This window comes from Lolium perenne, chromosome 3 (genome assembly GCF_019359855.2).
Source record: "Lolium perenne isolate Kyuss_39 chromosome 3, Kyuss_2.0, whole genome shotgun sequence".
NCBI classification, from domain to species: Eukaryota; Viridiplantae; Streptophyta; class Magnoliopsida; order Poales; family Poaceae; genus Lolium; species Lolium perenne.
In genome coordinates this window covers 294,102,610-294,121,218 of record NC_067246.2, presented here as the reverse complement: position 1 = coordinate 294,121,218, position 18,609 = coordinate 294,102,610, and the positions used below count along the sequence as shown (strand labels likewise).

The following is an 18,609-nucleotide window of genomic DNA, read 5'->3' as shown; positions in this document are numbered from 1 at the left end:
TAATAATTGACAAACCTTCATAATACTTGGATTGGATTTGAAACATCCACATGTACACGAGAACACGAATTCAAGCAGCTATATAGATGTGTTAAAAAGAAGTCACACAAAATTTACATTCTCGCATTATTTAAGTTGGCAGTTGGCACTCAGCCTTACATACAAGCATTTTTAGCATAAGGTCGAGTAATATTTTATTAACTAACAATACCCACTACGTTTGGAGTATCCTACAATAGTAAATATAGGCACAAGTGTTAGAATTAATTCTATATACACAAGGCTGTACATGCTTAACGGCTTGTCGCATGGCTTGTCGCATACCAGAAGAACCACCGCAGCCTGCACAAAGAGAAAAAAAAACATTGACCGCACCCTACCCTGACCCAAGCACCCAACCCAAACCGAGCCCAAATTGTTGAAATTCCCCTCGATTGAGTGAAGCTTCTAATTGGTTCCTCTACTTAAAGCTGGACTGTAACTTTCAAAGCACACACAAATATGTCAGGAACTCTTGTTTACCAGAAAATTGTATTTAAAGCACACGCTGGAAAATAAGCAGCATCGCAGCAACATAGCATCAACATTCGGTAATAAAAGAATCTGATTCAACTTAACACTTAGAATGACAATAAAATAAGCAGTAGTTCTCATTAACTATTCTTCTAATATATATCTTCCGCTAAAACCTAGAAAAATCAACTACATTTTGAAAGAAAACCTTCAAGTTGAAAATAATTATTCAACTGACGTCAAACAACCAGCTGTAATAGATAGATCTACTACAGTTTGAAATAAAGTCAGCCATACATGAGAGTATAAATTATATGAAAGCTAGAATCTTAGAACTATTATGTGGAATCAACTCATGCTGTCATACATGTTGGCAATCAAATTATAAAATATACGGTTTCATGTAAATTAAACAGACATGTCAAAATTATAACATTAGTTGTCAAAATTTATAGAATAAGTACATATATAGTCTAACTTCGGAATAATGTGACATACACTATATCCATGAGAAAATGTTACAAGTAGAAGAAATCATCTGAATTAACTTGGGTTACCTGGCAGACCAAGGGTACTGAAATCATTTGGGGCGCATGTTCCCGTAAAATCTAAATAACCAAGGGTATCTCAACCTGTCTTAGCTTCTATCAATATCTTACTTGCATTTCAATAAAGCACAAATATTTATTTCGTAAATTTGGGGTATTACACTACAAAGGTCTATGCAAAGCGTGTAGCTCAGGTTTCGTAGAAACATTAAGGCTTGATCTCTAATTTTTTGAAGGATTCCTTGAGTAAATATATACTCCAATCATGCTACCTATATACTCTAGTCACATATTTCTGTTATGAACTTACAATCCGCACCATAATTTAATCACACTTGTATTTTTTGCACTGATCATACTACTCTAAAGGAGGACAAAAATTTAATTCGAGAGTAAGGAAGGAATTAGAAAGAGGGGCTCATTATATAGTCTACCTTGTCAGATTCAGAGAAACTGCAACCGTGTTAAATAACCTGAAGACGAATTAATTCACCAGCAAGTTCAAATTTCGTGTAATCATGGCAATCATACTTGTCACATTAAAGAATAGATCATCTCTGTACAACGCACGTGCATGCAAATATTTTTACAGTAACTTGTTGTAAAAAGGCAGCAAGGATCAACTTACAGTGTGCAAGTTCTGGAGCTTCTCATGCAGTCACTATTCCATTGCTGAAAGCCTGAAACCACATAGAGGCCCAAGTTTAAACACAGAAGTATAAAAACACGAGAAGCGGGAAGTATAGGCTGGATATGAAGAGTGGAAAGATTACTAAAAAGGAACGTAACAACAGAATTATGGTATTACATTGTAAATGAATATAATCTAGCTTACGGTCTGTAGCAATATCCAAGAATAGGTAGTAGTCCCTGATAATCCTTTCCTTTCTATGGCATGATGTATAAAAACACAAGAATCTAACTTTAATTTTTATTTTTGAAAATCTAGTCCATTTTGATTGCTTTTTAGGACTAAATAACTGCAGCAAATAGCATACAATTTAACGCTTTGCTCATATTTTCTGCAGATACAATATATGGTACCTGAATCCATCAGATTGAATTGCTTACACGAAGAAAAAATAAAACTAAACTGTCATCATCCTATCTAGCACACAATGCTCGGAACCAAGGGGATTGTAATGAAACAGGGCATTAAGAAGATCACTACAGAAAATAAGACAAAAAAGACCCAAAAAATGTTCTACGAACCCTGCTGTGATAAAAGTAAGCATGTTCATTTTAAAAAGTGAATCCTTGTTGAGCCTGTATAGGAACCCCGCTGTGGTTAACTAAAACCGAGTAAATATAAGCCATACAAAGCTGAATGTTTCATCACTTTCGTGGAACTCTATTTAGTTTCATATAAACTTCCTATTAGTGTAGCATGCCAATGCAAGTCAACTCATTACCTAAAGATGAATGGGCTCCGCCTTTAGTTGTTCTATTCCTATTAGATTTGAGGTTCAAACTCCTAACCAAGCATAAGGTTTTTGTCCAGAGCTGCAAGAAGACCCACCAGATGCCCTCCTTGAACCTGCATTTCCACAGTTCTGCTAATTAAATCAGATGCAAAATATGTGGTATCACTAATTAGACTGACACAACAAACCTATCGAAGTAGAGGGGGCAAACTTACGAAAAGCACAGGCAAACCCCTATCCAAGCCACAACCATCCGATGCGGAAAGCTCCAGCACGAAGATAACCCGCAAGGAGGAGAGAGCAACACACAAACCATGTGAGCGAGCAGACAACACTGACAAAAATCATAAGAAAGACGGACGAGCAGAAGAACAAATCACAGAGAGACAGGTGGAAGAACCAAAAGTGGCTAGGAAATAACAACCAGCTCAACACAAGAAGTAGACAGGGACAGCAGCCAAAAAGAATGCCAGGAAGAAGGAGATACCACAGAACCAAGGAATCCGCCAAAGAAAACAAGACCACATGCGCCCCTCAACTGAATCCACGGGAAAGGGGGCGGTGAGTAGTAAAATTGTTTCTAGAGGCAAGAATGTTGGTAGCAATCAGATGTCCAAAATAAAGTGCAAAAGGAGAAGTACTGAAAGCAATTATATTTCAAGAACTTACTATTAGTGTAACATGTTAATGCAAGTAAACTCATTACCTAAAGCTCAATGGACTCTTTGCTTTTAGTTGATGTATCCATATAGGTTTGAGGCTCATACTTAGAGCATAACCAAGCTTGCGGTTCATGTCCAAAGATGCCTGGGACCTGCAATTTCATTGATATGCTAATGAAATCAGACTATATTTTATTGTATAGCCATAAAGCAACATGCAGTCTAAAAAATGGGATGTAACTGTATCCGACCTTTTTCCGCAATTAAGCGCTTCATGGAAAATCAAAATGCCCAAGTAACAAAAATGAGCCAAAAATTTGATTATTCTCCAGTAGCCAATATTCAGCGAGCATAATTAATATATGTACATAAGAGAAGATTGCTATTACTGGGATGAACATTAATCCTAGTTACTGTATGCATGAGCATCGTTTTGGCATATTAGTAAAACAGTCTTACCGCGATTCAATGGCGGGGAAGAGATTTAAAGGCTCAATCCGATGGCCGAACCGCGCTAAGCTGTGTGGTAACTCCATGGGGGTACAATGTTTATACCTTTAGATGCATCCACATTAATCTTATAAGATCCTAACACATGGCTCTGGCATTGACAAAGGGAAAATTATGAACATGGTGATTAATACTGCACAAAGTATTGAAAAGGATGTCTATTAAGAAACAGGCTAATATTATTTTATTTGCACTTATGTTACTCGGTTACAGTTAATTCACCAAGATGGTTGAAGGACAAGGGAAAAGTTTGGATGAAACACGGCAGTTGCTTGATCAAAGAAAGTATGTGCTCAGGCTCTCCATTATCACTGCAACTTGCTAATAATTTTATGTTCGCGGTATTAACACTCCGAGATATTCAGAAGAATGATAAAATGAACCAAAGGATATGTCAATTACAAATCGACAATTCCAGGCTCATCATCCTGGCTGTAGCAGCTAGGCCCTCCTAGCCCTCTCTTTCCTGACAAGTAAGCCATAGATATACCTATAAATAGAAGTGGAAAACAATCAGTGGAATGTTAATGATCTTATTGTAAATCCTTGAAACAAACAGAAATCTCACTGTCTGGTACAGAGTCAAATAATCTACCAGCTACAAAATCCTCTGAAAAAAATCAATTCTGGAGATTATCCAGCGTAGAAGGTGGATGCTGAAAATGTTCTGACACCAGCAAGATTGGGACGAGTTGTTCCTCCTGGTCTTGATGAGTTTAAGACCAGATAAATCACTGAAAGAAGACAGGATGCATCTGGTATAGCAAACGATAATACTCTTGTTAACCAAAGAAGAGAAAGAGAGAGAGAGAGAACCGTGAGATTGAAGAGGACGCTGGCAAGCACGAATCCTCTGGCGTCGGCGGCGACCTTCAAGAGAAGACGGGTCGCCGTGGGGCCGTAGTCGCCGGTGAAGTAGGCCAGGATGGGCATGTCGGCTCGTCCCTCCAGACAGTCCGCCACATCTCGCGGTGGGATGTCTTCCTCGGCGACCTCGGGCGAGAAGAATTGACCCACGCAGAGCAGCGCGTGGAACGGCCCCGTCGACTGATTCACCTTGGAACGCACAGACATGAATGAGAGGACGAAACAAGTGAGAGGTAGAGGATAGGGGCGGAATATACCAAATCTGACGTGCTTGAAAAGCTGATGCAGGCCGCCGTGGGCGTCGCCGGCGGTACCTCGTCATGGAGCTGGCCCCGGCGGAGACCTCCTCTCCAGACTCACCTCTCGCATGACGTGCCTTCCTTCATCTCGCATCCGCGCTCATCTACTGCCAAGAGCCGGCGTAACCCACCGCGACGTCGAGGCGGCGGCGCTGCCGTAGCCATAGCGCGGCGGCGTGCTGCGACGGGGACGAGGGCGGGCAGGCGGGAGCGGGAGCGGGAGTGACGGCTGCGGGAGCGGGAGAGGCGGCGGCTGCTGGATTGGGGAGGATTGGGATAGGGCACGACGCGCCAACGCCGGGCCGGGTGGGCTTCATCGACCCATGGATAAAAAGTGGGTTCGCGCGAGGGCCTCGTCCTGGACTACTCCACCAGTGAAAAAATGAACGGACAAGATTGCCAGACGGGTAAGATCCAACGGCTACGAGCAGCTAATCTCTGTGATGCCCCCTATGGGGGGCATCATATATACCTTTAGATACATAGTTCATGTATGCATGTATACTGTTCCTATGACGCTTACCACACTCTCTGATCCTGACTAAGCAGTTCACCCATGGACAAACCTGACACTCTCTGATCCTTTCCCGCTTGGGGCGGACATGAACATTGCATAGCTGCGATCCGGGCAGCGGGTTTGCAGGTTGTGTAGTAATTAGCAGCATGACATGTGATAGTGATTTGCATGCAATGAGAATCTCAAAGCTAGATCAGACGGCAACCAAAGGGGGGGCATTGCCACCGGGTGGCAACAAATCCACTCTCTTATTTCATAGCTAATACTTGTAGTCCATGTGTTGGATTCAAGTATGGATGCCATGAAGATAAAAGATATACCTTGAGTATTGGCATCAAGATCATCGATTTGAAAACATATATTTGAAATGATCAAGAAGAAGAAATGAAGATGGAGTTCTTATGTGGAACTTAATATTAGCCATGCTCTAGCTTATGTGTTAAGCGATGAATGATCAAAATCTTGAGTGCTTGATTCCAATTGAAGAATTCAAGATATGGCTCTAAGTCGGTATCATGATAGTCTCATAAGTTGAGCTATGATTGACTAAGATTTAGAGCATGCAAACAAATGAAGAGTTCTTTATACACCTCAAGATAGTATGATAGAGCATGAAAAGATACAAGGTTGACCAATACAAAGAGTGAAGAATGATATTCAAGTTCGGTCAACACATGAAGCATGAAGAATGTGTCACATGGAGTCATGTGGTATCTTACCATGGGCTTGCATCAAAAGAAAGAGCTCATGTAGCCCATGAGAGGATGAGATCAAGTGGTGATCGTCATCAAGGTTGATTTGGGCAAGTTCAACATGGAAACCTCAAGAAGATCATATGCTTGAAGCTTGCCGTCCATTTGGTGATAATGGACATGTGAAGATGTGCTTAATGAAGCTATCTCATAGTGGCGTATGGGCGAGCAAATCATGAGTCTTCACGGAACAACAATGATCAAGTGATGCACTCCGACTTGATGGAACATGAAGTGTTGTAATCAAGATCAAACGGGATGCGCAAGGCAAAGATATGGCCTTGCTAGGATTTCCTTTTACCGGTCTCAAGGTGGTTGTTGGGAGACCGGGTTATAGGTTAGATAGCCGCACTATCAAGAGGGGCTTTCGGTTGGGTAACTTGATCACATCATCTTAGGGATCTCAATCCTTTGCATACTTTGCATTTTACTATTCTTGTTGCTTCTTGGTGTTTCTCTGTGTGAGGTTCTTGAGCTTGTTGCTAGCTTTAAAACAAGCCCAAGTTCATTGAAAACGGGAATCCATATGCATCTTCTATTGTGTTTTCGAGTTTGGAGGTTTTCTCGGTGTCTCTTTTATAGATAGGTCAAATCATTCATCTTGTGGTTTTTACTCTGTGGGTGGACAATGATGTTTCTATGCATAAAGTTTTAGGACTTGTTGTTCTCATTCCAACAAACCCAAGATCATTGAAATCGGTGTCTGAACGCCCCAAAAGTTATCACTGTTTTGTAAACATGTTTTCCTGTTGGCGAGGCTCCTGGTCGACCGGCCGCTCCACCGGCCCACCCGGCACCACGACCGGCGGCGCCGGCTGGCCCGGCACAGGCCGGGCCCCACACCGGTGCACATCGGATGCTCTCCAGTAAGCAATCGCTGCTCGCCCGTCTCGCCGGTTTCTGCCGGGTTGGCCTGGCGCCACGCTCGGCGTGCCGGCTCTCCCACCAGGCTGCCCGGCGCCATGGCTGGCGTGCCAGCCCTCCCGCCAGGATGCCCGAAAACTCTCAGATATTCCCCAAACGGTCATATTTCTTTTGGCTATAAAAGGGGCTTCTTCCCCAACAGTTTTGTAGGGTTCTTGAGCATGTTTTTTACCACCATTGTTGAACCTCTTGAGCTTTCTTCCTCTCCCTTCCCTCCTATGATTCTTGCATATTCTTGGGGGATTTGAAAAAGGAGATCTAGATCTATAACCTCCTCCAATCCGTTCCTCCTCTAAGTGAGGGGAACTCTTGGGATCTAGATCTTGGAGTCATTTGTTGATTTCCTCCATTGTTCTCCCTCTCTAATTCCTTCCTAGAATTTTGTGTTTTGGTGGGATTTGAGTGTGAAGGATTTGAACACCTTTGGTGTTCTTGCTTTTGCATCCATGCATAAGTGTTGAGCTCTCCACCACGATTTGGTCGAGTGAGAGACCGTGCGCTTATTACTCTTGGAGGGTGACCTCCTAGTTGGCTTGGTTGGTGTCCCGGTGACCCCTTCGTGGAATATTGTGAAGAGGCCCGGGCTTCTCCTTCGTGGAGCTTGTGAAGTGGTTTTGGAGCTTGCCATCTCCGGAGTGGAGGAAAAGCTAGCCATAAGGAAAGGGCTATTCCTTCGTGGGATAGGCTTGAAGAAGAAAGTGAGCCTTCGTGGCGCTGGGAAATCCTTCGTGGGATCCCCACCTTTCCAAACGTGACGTACCTTCTTGCAAAGGAAGGGAACACGGGAATACATCTTCGTCTCCGCACGTCTCGGTTATTTCTATACCCGAGTTTACTTTCCTTTGTGATAGCTATCGAGTTTGAAGTATTTATTATATCTTGCTATCACTTGTTGTTCATATATATATATATATAGTGCCAATCTTGTTTAGCTCTAGTTGTTGTTATTGCACTTAGTTGAGCCTAGCATATTTAGGGTTTGTGCATGTAAAATAAACGTTAATTTAATTCCGCATTCTTACAAGACAAATCCGTAAGAGGTTTAAAAATTAAAACGCTTATTCACCCCCCCCCCCCCCTCTAGGCGACATCTCATCCTTTCAGATGGGCTCTAGTGGGCCGGGTCTCTGCTGCGGCTAGGGCTCCAGGAGGCGGAGACGATGACGAGGAGGGGTTCAGGGGCGGCGGCTCGGCGGCCGGCCCATTGCAGCAGGGCGGCCTGAGCTTCACGGGCCCATCTAGGCCTGGCCGGGCCGACGGGGCCTGATGTGCTCCCGTTGCCTTGTCCGGTCTATGACTACCTCTCGGCGGTGGAGGTGGGTTCCTCCCGCGTGGCTGCGAGGTTGTTGCTCCTCGCTTCGACGATGTTGTGTATCTCCGTTGTCCAGGCCGTTTGCCAGTTTCACGAAGCGACTGATGATGGCGACTTCAAGATCATGGTGGCACATGCTAGTGGGTGGCGAAGCTGGGAGGTGGTGCTCCCTGGTGCCAGGGTTTTTTTTTTGGTCGAGGGTGGGAGAAACCCCTGTCAGCTTGGCTGACCATGACGCGGTGCCGCCTTCGTGTGGCACCATTCCTTCCTGGAGGGCGTCGTGGGAATCCCTGACCACTATACTCTACGTGCCAGGGGAAACCATAGGACATGTTTGGTCCAAGCAGCAACGCCGTGTCAACAGCGTTTCCCTTCTTGAAGGTGTTGCTTGGTACGGGGCACTTCAGAGTGCTTGGAGCATGGTGGGACAAAGACAGAGGGCGCATCGGTTTAGGGTCTTTATCGTTTCGTCGCTTCACCATTGTTGTCATTTCTTTTCCTTTTGGGCATGTTATTGATGTTGCCCCATCATTTTCTTTGTTCAAACACTTGTATCGGTGTAATTGCTATATTAATATAGCGGAGCGAAAGCCTATTTCAAAGAAGACAATAAAATAAAGGTATTATCATTGTTTATTCACTTACTTCGAAAATAATATGGTTGTGTTTTCTTTCGAGATTGGTGTTTTGATATTGAAATTATATTAAGCTGTGTGTAGTGATTATTGGGCAATAATCGCGAACCAACTCATGATTTTTTCCAACAAAGAGTAATATCTACAAGATATTAAGTACACGCGGTACAACAATTTAGTATAACGAGCAATTCAAGACATTGAAGATGCACATAGCTAAATTATTAAAAACAAAGGGTAAAACCCAAGATCTAAATCGATAGTAACTAACAAAGGAATCAACCACTGTCCTGACAGGGCACTAGTTGTGAGAAGGTTCTGGTAAAAGCAACCCTTTCAGAAAGTGCAACGACACACAAGTGCCCGTCGCCGGATATAGTGGAGGACTATGGCTTATGGTTTTCACTAAATTATAATTAACCCCGAAATAAGTGTTCTCACATATTTTATGGTGTTATTTGTCAAAAAAATGTCTTTGGCTCCCGAGCTCTAGTCCCTTTGTTTTCAAGAGAATAAAAAATTATCAAAAAAAATCTCAATAAACATCTAGACATAGTCAATAATGTATCCTACAAACATGCAAAGCCGCAATGCGAAATTCTTTGCATTGTGGGCTACACAAAAATGAAAAGAAATCTGGTAAATTTGTAGATTTGAAAATATGCATACTCATATCCATATTTTTTGTGAATACAAATTATTTGAACTTGATATTTTACATGTTTGTTGGATACATCATTGGCTACATCCGGATTTTTCTGATTTTTTGAAACTCGCAAATATAATTTCCAACTTTTTTTAATATAACTGGTTCACTCGAGCTCGGGAACCAGAAATCCCCACTCTTTAGTCATGTGAGAAAAAAAATCGGTGCAAAGACTCATTTCCCAGATTATTAAGTGGAGAAAAAAAATTCCACCGAAAAGAGTTGTTCATTTCCCAGATTAATCGTGATACTCGCCTGCCATTCGACCTGAAACAATCATCTTATGGAAATAGATCCATGCAGATAATCAGTATTCGGTAGGATGGTTGACGTGCATGTCTTCTTGTTTGAGCTGGGTGTTCGCTTGGCCAAATCAGCAGTTATACTGAAAGATGTGTAAGGAAACCAATTCGCAGCATACAAAATTGTTAATGAACCGTATATGAGACAAATTCAGTGAAAAAGAAGGCAATCCGTTCACATGGATTAGAACTGCAATATACGCTGCACGAGTCATTGAAATCCAGTGCCATCCATGCTAGTACTACACTATGGCTGCCGTTTGGCGGCGTTCAGATCGACATCATCAAATTCTCTAATATTACACGGGCCCACCTTAAAGCCTTGCTCTAGCTGACTTTGTCAGTACTTAGTGGCACAAATTCGTCATAGCGAACTTGACGAAACAACCCATCCCACGCTTAATATGTCTGATCTGATTAGCAGTCCGCCTGCTACCATATATACATGCGTATGTTTTGACTTGTTATCTCTGATTATCTCTTATGAAGAAAGAAACTGTACCAGCTTGGGGCCACACTAGGCCTGATCGATTGACAGCAAAGCTAATCCATCCTCATGATACGAGCAAGGTACCCTATCATAGACCCCTCTTCCTCATGAGCAGCATACTGACTTAGAAGAGATACATTCGATCTCATAGCTGCCTCTGACTTTATCTTCAGCAAATGGACCTCGTGCAATTCCATCTTGCGGTCATTGATTAGCTCCTCCAATTCTAAGCTTTTCCTGGTAGCAAACTTCAGCTGTTTGAGCTTATTTGAATCTGGAGACTTCGTTGTCTTCTTAAGATTTGTCGTCCTTGAATCGTACAGCTCCTTTGTCTCGTACAGACCCTCAAGCTCAAGCTGAAGAATAGCATCCCTCATCATAAGCTTTTCATGCAGCTGGAAACAAGTACAAATAACCCACAATACAGATTATCAGTTGTGTAACAAATAAATATATTATTAGACACTTAATTTTGTAGGAAAACTTGTTCGAGGTAGTATCTTTCAGTTTGAACAACACAAATATCTGTAGTATATTGGCCTAATTAGTATCATTAATGGTTCCAAGAATAAGGTTAGTAATTGTGCAAGAGCAAGGCACATCAGTAGACCACTAGAGCTTAAGTCATTAGGAAAATTTGCTGGAGCTCTCAGGCGTCTGTCACTGCATGCCACCCTGTAGACTTTGACTGGCTAGGTGTACAATTTCAGTTTCTCTGCTTTTAGCTTCAGTTTCTGTTGTCGCGCTAGTAAGGACACTCTATCCGTCAGGCCACGGAATGAAGGTTCTGGATTGATCACTGCAGAGACAAGGAAATGGAGAAGCGGCAGCTACTAGGTTTAACGAGACAGAGAAGTCCAGGTCTGAGTCATTTTAGAAGTTAATAGAAGAGAATAGGTTGAAACGTTGAGCCCAAGTATGTTATTAGTCTGTCCCTCCCAGGACACATATCCCTTGTTTGGAGACCCCTAGCTGTAATGTGAGTGCAGGCAATAAGAAAACTCTATCTTCTCTGTATGCTGCCCCGACCTAGTTTAATTCTCTAGAATTTCCTAGCCTCTGATCAGGCAGCGCCCGGCCACAGCGCTGCCTTCCGTTAACGCCAGCCTCGGCCCCCGATGAGTTACGTGCTCAGCTTCCAAAGTAAAGGACACATCAGGTTCAGTTTTGTCTTTTACTTTGGCTAGCCCGGACCCTTTGTTTCATTTATTTTCGTTTCTATCAACTCTTTTTCTCCTTAACCTATCTCCATTGGATGGACTTCCGAAAGAATAATATCGTTACTCCCCATCGCAGTTAGGATCCATTTGGTTTCTTCTTCTAATACGAAATAGAACAAATTTCCATGTGTGTTCGCCAAAAAAAAATCCTCAAAGGTTAGTTGTTTACTATACCACTAGTCGCTCTTCAACAAATGTAAATGATTACTACCTCCATTCCAATGAATAAGGCTTATATTATTTTTAAATTTCAAACCATATAAAATTTGACCAAGTTTTTATAAAAAAATATTCAAAATACAAAATCAATATCATTTAGATACTCATGAAAAATGTTTCCATATAATATATGTAGAATAACATATTTATTGATCGATTTATCTAAAAGTTTGGTCAAACTTTACTTGGTTTGACTTTTGAAAAAAAGCCTTATTCATTGGAATGGAGGGAGTATACTGGTGAACTAAGTATGCATCTGCTGGAATTACATTGCGACCAACACAAAAAGTCAAGGTTACCTCATCAAACTTAAACACAAACAAGCACACTGAGTCGATATCCTCTTCAGTTAGTTTATCGATTTCCACCTGCACATACAAATTACTTCATCATTAAAACAAACTAGATCAAATGGGAATCAACTAGGAATATGAGAATGTGGGAATAAACTAGAAACACAAGGGGTGGGCAAGATAGCTTTCCCGGGCAATGAGTAAACTTGGCTAACAGCCTAACAAGTGTCTCTACCTTAATTATTTTCAAAAGCAGACTGGAGTCCATGAGTACAAAGAGAAGGAGGCCATAAGAAAAAATACCATCAACAAAATAAAGAAAAGAAAAGGCAACAAAAATAAACTAGATGTACGCTGCACAAAGAGAATTTGCTAGCCCAGTTTAAAACATTGCATTTGCCTTGTTCCTGTCTGCACTCGTGTCGCAGAGTTGCAGGAGCTGTGATTTTTTGCTCCCTGATCATATTCCAACTGTATGTTCTACCTTCGATAATTCTGTGTTCCGATGTTCCACAAAGTCACCGCACAGCCCCGCAAAATCCAATGTTCCATAATCTCTCTGCATTGTCCTCTACGAAGTTCACGAAGGTGAGGATGTCCATGCCGCCAAGCAGGTCTCATCCTGCATGTGAAACATTGTTCCAGTGTGTTCTTATCATATCTTGTATTTAGCCAATCTCTGAAGGCCGACCATAAGAGCATTGAAATGCTGGGTACCAAACAATCTTCCCTGCGCCCAGCCAGCTCCACTAGAAGCGCACAAGTTTCCCCTGGGAGAGGACAGTGATGCCATTAGTATATCTTGTTCATTATCTCATGGGTGAATGGCAGCCAAGTAACCAACTGTGTTAGTGTTACCATGTCTTGGTGTTCCAGCACAGTTGTTAGAGAAAGGTTTGGATGAAGATCAATTTGCCAGAACTGGAATGCAAGAGAACAGAATCTGTCCTTTGCAAAAGTGAACAGGACCGGATATCGTAGGTATAGCCAGCCGATTACACTCCAATCATCATACCATATAAATTTTTCTTGACCTAATCCAACTGTACATTTAGTAGACTGCTGAACTGTAGGTATTAAATCTGTAAGAAATTTCCACGTCGCAGTGTCCATGGGCATCTTCACCTTAAATATGTTGCACCAAAAATACCACTCGGGCACTTAACATTGGAATTTTCATAGCAGGGCTTTGTTATGGATCGCTAGACCCCTGACACCTAGGATGCCATTTTTTTTGCTCTGTATTACCCTATAACCTGTTACTAGGCTACAAGGCAAGTGCTCAGACTTTAGCTCTTTCTTTGAACTTTCAGTTTAACACAATTCTGATATGATATGCATGGGGGTAAACAATTCCAGTTTAACACAATTCTGATATGATATGCATGGGGGTAAACAAGACGCCAATCAGCCAATTGGCAGTTTGTGAAAAATAGGATAGAAGAGTAAGATCCTCTGGGTTCTGCTCCTTAGGAGGAACGGGTAAATTATTTGTACCACAGATGCAACCCAATAGTCTATAACAGCAGAAGTTCCACCTTGGTGACAGCGTGACACTGCTTTACACATTCCATGAAGCCATCTGGATGTTTTATAGACAGATGAAGACACTGTCTTCACAAGCTGTCCTCGATAAAAGGGACAGGCTTGTATCTGGACGCAGTGGCCTGATGATAATATTCGGCAATATATGATCTTCCCTTGCAACCATGCCGACAGAACAATCATCAATCAACACGATAACATTAGCGAACACTTCATCAAATCGAACAAACCATAGCCCAGAGACAACATAACACATTGAATTCCCTGATGCGTCTATAATCATTGGAGGATACGCCCCTTAATCATAAGTCCATGAGCACCTTGCAAATCAGACACAAGACTGGCAACCGCAACAAGCCCCATTAGACCGGCTAGATCGAGGCAGAAGAAGACTATATCTTCATGACGAAAACTTCCATCAAGACCAATAAAAAATGTGAATATATTCTGCCCTCTCCATGCCGTCGATCCATAGCACCCTAGCCTATCAGGCGGAGAGCTCTGACTATCAGCGTCAAGACCATTACTGGCATTATCACCAGCACAGCTTTTAGTTCTATGAGTACTATGCTCATTCCCATCAGTGTCAGTATCATCATTAGTGGTGCTACCTTTGGAATCATATTCGCCAGCTACTTCCATCTCGAATACATGGGCATCCATTTTTGACTTCAACCTGACAATGCCTTCTCTATAAGCAAATATGACTACTTCTTCAGGTTTACCAGCACTGTTCAGGCGAGAGTTTGCACCGCTGGCAATCTTACTAAGAAGATGCCTACTTGCCTGCATCACAGCCAGACAGGCACCCATTTGTTTGGACAACGCGACTTCACACAAGCCATACAGGACAAGGTTTTGAAAAGTGCCAATCTGAGCGTTATCCTCATGATGACAAGCAACACGGAGGATCTTTGTTAGTGGTGGAATGAGGCGGCTGACACCTCCAGTAATGCAGGGCGCAAAGACTTGAATGTACATGTTATCCTCGTCTGGTGGATGCTTTGGAAGGAGAGGAATGCAAAAGCTAGTGATCACCAGTGCAGAATTCAAAACTAAGCTCTAGGAAATTGTGAACAAGGGGTGCTGTAAGCAAGGCCAATGGGATGCCATTGAGGTGCTAAATCCAAAGATGTGGAAGACTTGGGCTAGATGTCTGCTTCTGGTCCTGAACCGTTTTAATGAAATGGGCCAAAGTTGTAGCTGCTAGTTAACCAATAGCATCTTACCGTTTCTTCGTTTTAATGAAATGAAAACTCAGCGTTGACCGGGTTTTGACAAAAGTGAATCCAAGGGGAGAATGGTTGACTTCTCTTGAAGTGAATCCCACTTGATATTCGCCAATTTACTTCCATTACTATGCTACATGTCCTTACTTTGCTGAAGTTGTAGTAGTTGATCTTCTAGCACTGTCTTTGTGGTGAAGTCCTCCTACATAGAACCGCAGATCCTAAATTGCATGGTCTATCTTGAGTTCCAGTGAGGGCTGATAGTGTAACCCAGGTAAGTATGCTGAATTCTCATGAGCCATGTAAGTAGCCCAGGTTGTCTACAAACAAATCAATAATATCAAGACACCTGGATCAGCTGGTTGCAAAGACTACTCAAGTAGTTCCAGATCACCAACAAAATGCAAATGTAAAACAACCAGATGCCCCAACTTTCCTAAAAACGGAATCAAAATTCAAGGAATCCATTATGCTGTAGAATAATAATATCACAATACCTGAGTTGTCCACTATCGGGTAACCAGTGAAGAAGAATAGAACTCTCTTGATTAGGTGGGTGCACAATCATGGTTTTGAACTCCTCACATTTAGCCTCAACCTCTCCTTTTGGGTCTTACAACATGTCTTCATGGGGATCATGGGATAAGTGGAACTACAGGAATCCCTTGACTACCTGCACAATGCTGATCAAGAGAACACAGCAACTTGGGTCCCCATTTCTGCTATAAGGAATGCAGCAACCCATCATTACCTTTTCTATGCGTACAGTTTGTTGAGTCGATCAGTAACATATCATATAATCAAGAACTTGACTACAGGGGTCAATGGTGACCATGTACCCATGATAGATACTCCGCTTCTTTGTGGAATCGTGACGCACATTCCGATTGTCTGGAGTCTAAATATCCAGTCACACAAAGAGCACATTCATAACCGTCAATACTGATGGTCAATGCACTAAAGAATGGGGAAACGACACTCCAGTGAGCACTTCCAAACTTCCTCATGCCCAGACGTCTTGTGTTAGCATGCAAACTGGGTCAGTATTCAAATGGCGTGCCTAAATCTATCATGCATGTGCTTCCAGCCATTTTTGATAGCACCGAGCCGTGGTTGCGCTTCAACGCCTAATGAGTTGAATGGAAACACAAAAGATAGCAGCAATGTCCATGTGTCGTCTCCTGAACATATGGAATCTTACCACCAAAAATTTAAAAAAAAAATCTTAGCACCATGAAAAGTGACCTATGGTCCATGTCGATTCAAACTTGCTAGGCCTCCTTCCCGTGTTACCAACCCATGATCTATGTATGCATCTGCCAAAACACTCCATATGCGCACCACATATCCCCATGATCCTGGCAGATATCACAACGACGTTTTCTAGCTGGATACTTGTGACTGAAGCACCGCATCGAACAGGTTCTGGGCGAGATGAATGTATCCTGCCCGTGTTAGCAATCCATGATCCGCGTACCTTCTACCAAAACACTTCACGCGCGCGCACCAATTATCCCAACTATCCTGTCACGGATCCCAACGACGTTTTCCAGCTAACGACTTGTTTGCTCAGGCACCGCAACAAACAGGTGGCGGGCACCATGGATGAATAGTCTGGGGTGCGGCCGGCAGTGAAGCCGAAGCCGGCAACTCACACCAACGCCCGGGTTGGAGGAGCATTAAACAAGAGGGGTCCATACCTGTTGCTGCTCCTGCTGCGGGGGACCTTCTGCTCCTGGTCCGGCGGTGGAGGATGGAGCGGCCCAACCGCCGCCCTCGCTCAAGCGCCGCGCCTCCCTTGATCTCCGGTAGAGCTTCTTCCGTCCAGGCCCATGACGCTGAAACCACAGGGGCAGCAGGGAGAGGCGGAGTGAGGAGGGGCAATGCCACAGGCCATATCGTGATTTTTTGTACTCTTACCGTGATCCTCGCCATGGCTTAGGGCTTTCACCTCCTGCAAAGTGGAAACCCCGGCTCTACGAGGAAATGGAGGGGGAAGGGGTGCCGAGTGAAGAAGGTGGCGTGCGCTTGTTGTGGTGCGGGTGGACTTGGAGAGGAAGTTGATGCCCGGCTGATAGCAAAATCCTGATTTTCATTTGAAAAAAATCTCCTAATTTTCCCTGTCTATAGGAAACAGCTTGATTTTGATTTTTTTTAAACAGAAGGCTTTGCAGCCCAGCTTAAAATTAATTAAGCCACTTACGGCAGAAGTACAAGGGTGCTGAAACAGCTTACAGAAACGGAACAGGTAAAAGAAAAAGGACAGGTCTAGAGCTAAGCAAGGAAGAACATGGAAGCTAGCCAGAGCTCTGCTGCCAACGATCTTCACGACGTCGCTAAGGAACTGCCCCAGACGGAGAAAGCCACCTGCTTCCAAGACAGGACGAACTGGAGTTGCACAGGAGTAACACCGATCCAGGGTCCGAGACGAAGGAGCAGCCCGCACGCAGGAAGGGGAAGAAGAGCCGGGCCTTGACGTCTCTCATGCCAGGATTGCTTCTGGAGGAGAACCCTATCCCCTCGCCCAGGCTCGTGGGCGCCGGACCGCCGGCAAGCATCACCGCCATGAGCACCACGCCAAGAAACCACCAAAAAGGATGCCTGCAGAGACGAACCGAAGAACTTCCTCAGGGGCCAAGAACCAGCACCACACCAAGCGCCGCCGAGCAACACACGACCAACTCGCCAAACACACGGAGCACCTCGTCCCAAGGCAACGGCTTCAAGAAGCTCACGGCACCGAGGCGCCGCCACTGACCGGCCCGGGGGACCTAGGGTTTTCACCCGGGACGCTTCCTGTTGATGGAGACCCCCACAACGCCTCCAGGGAGGACCATTGCGCCCGTAGGCGCCGCCGTCGTCGGGCTGGACAAGCCAGCCAGGGCTTTCGCCCGGTTCCGCATACAATAGTATTGGCTAATATATGCCACGTATGGACATGGATCACGGTGCGTGCGCATTCCAAAGGCATACTACTAAGACTGCTCATAGTGGGAGTAACTTAGCTAGTAACATCACACAACCCAAGGCATTTTGGTGACATGGCATGGCAATGAATGAAGAAAAAGAGTGAGGTGGTAACTAGCTATGTTACCATAACATCACACACCCCAAGACAAGTTGAGTCTACACCATACTAAATGACACAATGCATGACACCACATATAAGTTACTACCCACTATGGAGGTAGTAACTTAGACTAGTAACATATATCATGTTACTAGTCTAAGTTACTCCCCACTATGACTAGCCTAAAAGCATTGTAATATTACTTCATGCAGTTTAAATTCGTGTACACCTTAAATTTCTGTTATAAATATGATCAACCGCAGCCTAAAAAGAGAAAAGGGATTTAGTGAATAACATTAGACTATGCATTGTTTACTTCTCTCTTTTTGTGCAAGCCATAGGCCATAGATGGCCATAACTGTTGGGTCCATGACTAAAAAACCGTCCCCCAATCTTGGCTCTTATAGCACCTCTAATGGGCCCTGTAAACGTGTGAACTACTCCGTATAAAAGTGTAGTACAGGCCACTGAAAACAAGATTTGCAGGTTTCAATTCGTTGGTGCAGATCGGAAATGGTAAACGAAAACTGAATTTTCGAAATTTTGCACTCACGGAAGAACATGAGTTCGAT

The 18,609-nt window shown here is 43.5% G+C and overlaps 1 protein-coding gene and 1 long non-coding RNA gene across 2 annotated transcripts; both read right to left on the bottom strand.

Moving 5' to 3' along the window:
* Window positions 1–3,584: 3,584 nt before the first annotated feature.
* LOC127345133 (uncharacterized) lies at window positions 3,585–4,268 on the bottom strand. Its single transcript, XR_007878445.2, has 3 exons — window positions 4,253–4,268; window positions 4,060–4,147; window positions 3,585–3,748 (listed from the first exon to the last, which is right to left on the bottom strand). It is a non-coding gene; the product is annotated as an uncharacterized lncRNA (long non-coding RNA).
* A 5,984-nt stretch (window positions 4,269–10,252) lies between these two features.
* Window positions 10,253–17,002, bottom strand: LOC127345134 (uncharacterized). Its single transcript, XM_051371566.2, has 4 exons — window positions 16,888–17,002; window positions 16,668–16,805; window positions 12,200–12,268; window positions 10,253–10,856 (listed from the first exon to the last, which is right to left on the bottom strand). The coding sequence occupies exons 1-4, from the start codon at window positions 16,900–16,902 to the stop codon at window positions 10,515–10,517; spliced, it is 564 nt and encodes a 187-aa protein (XP_051227526.1). The 5' UTR covers window positions 16,903–17,002; the 3' UTR covers window positions 10,253–10,514.
* Window positions 17,003–18,609: the final 1,607 nt, after the last annotated feature.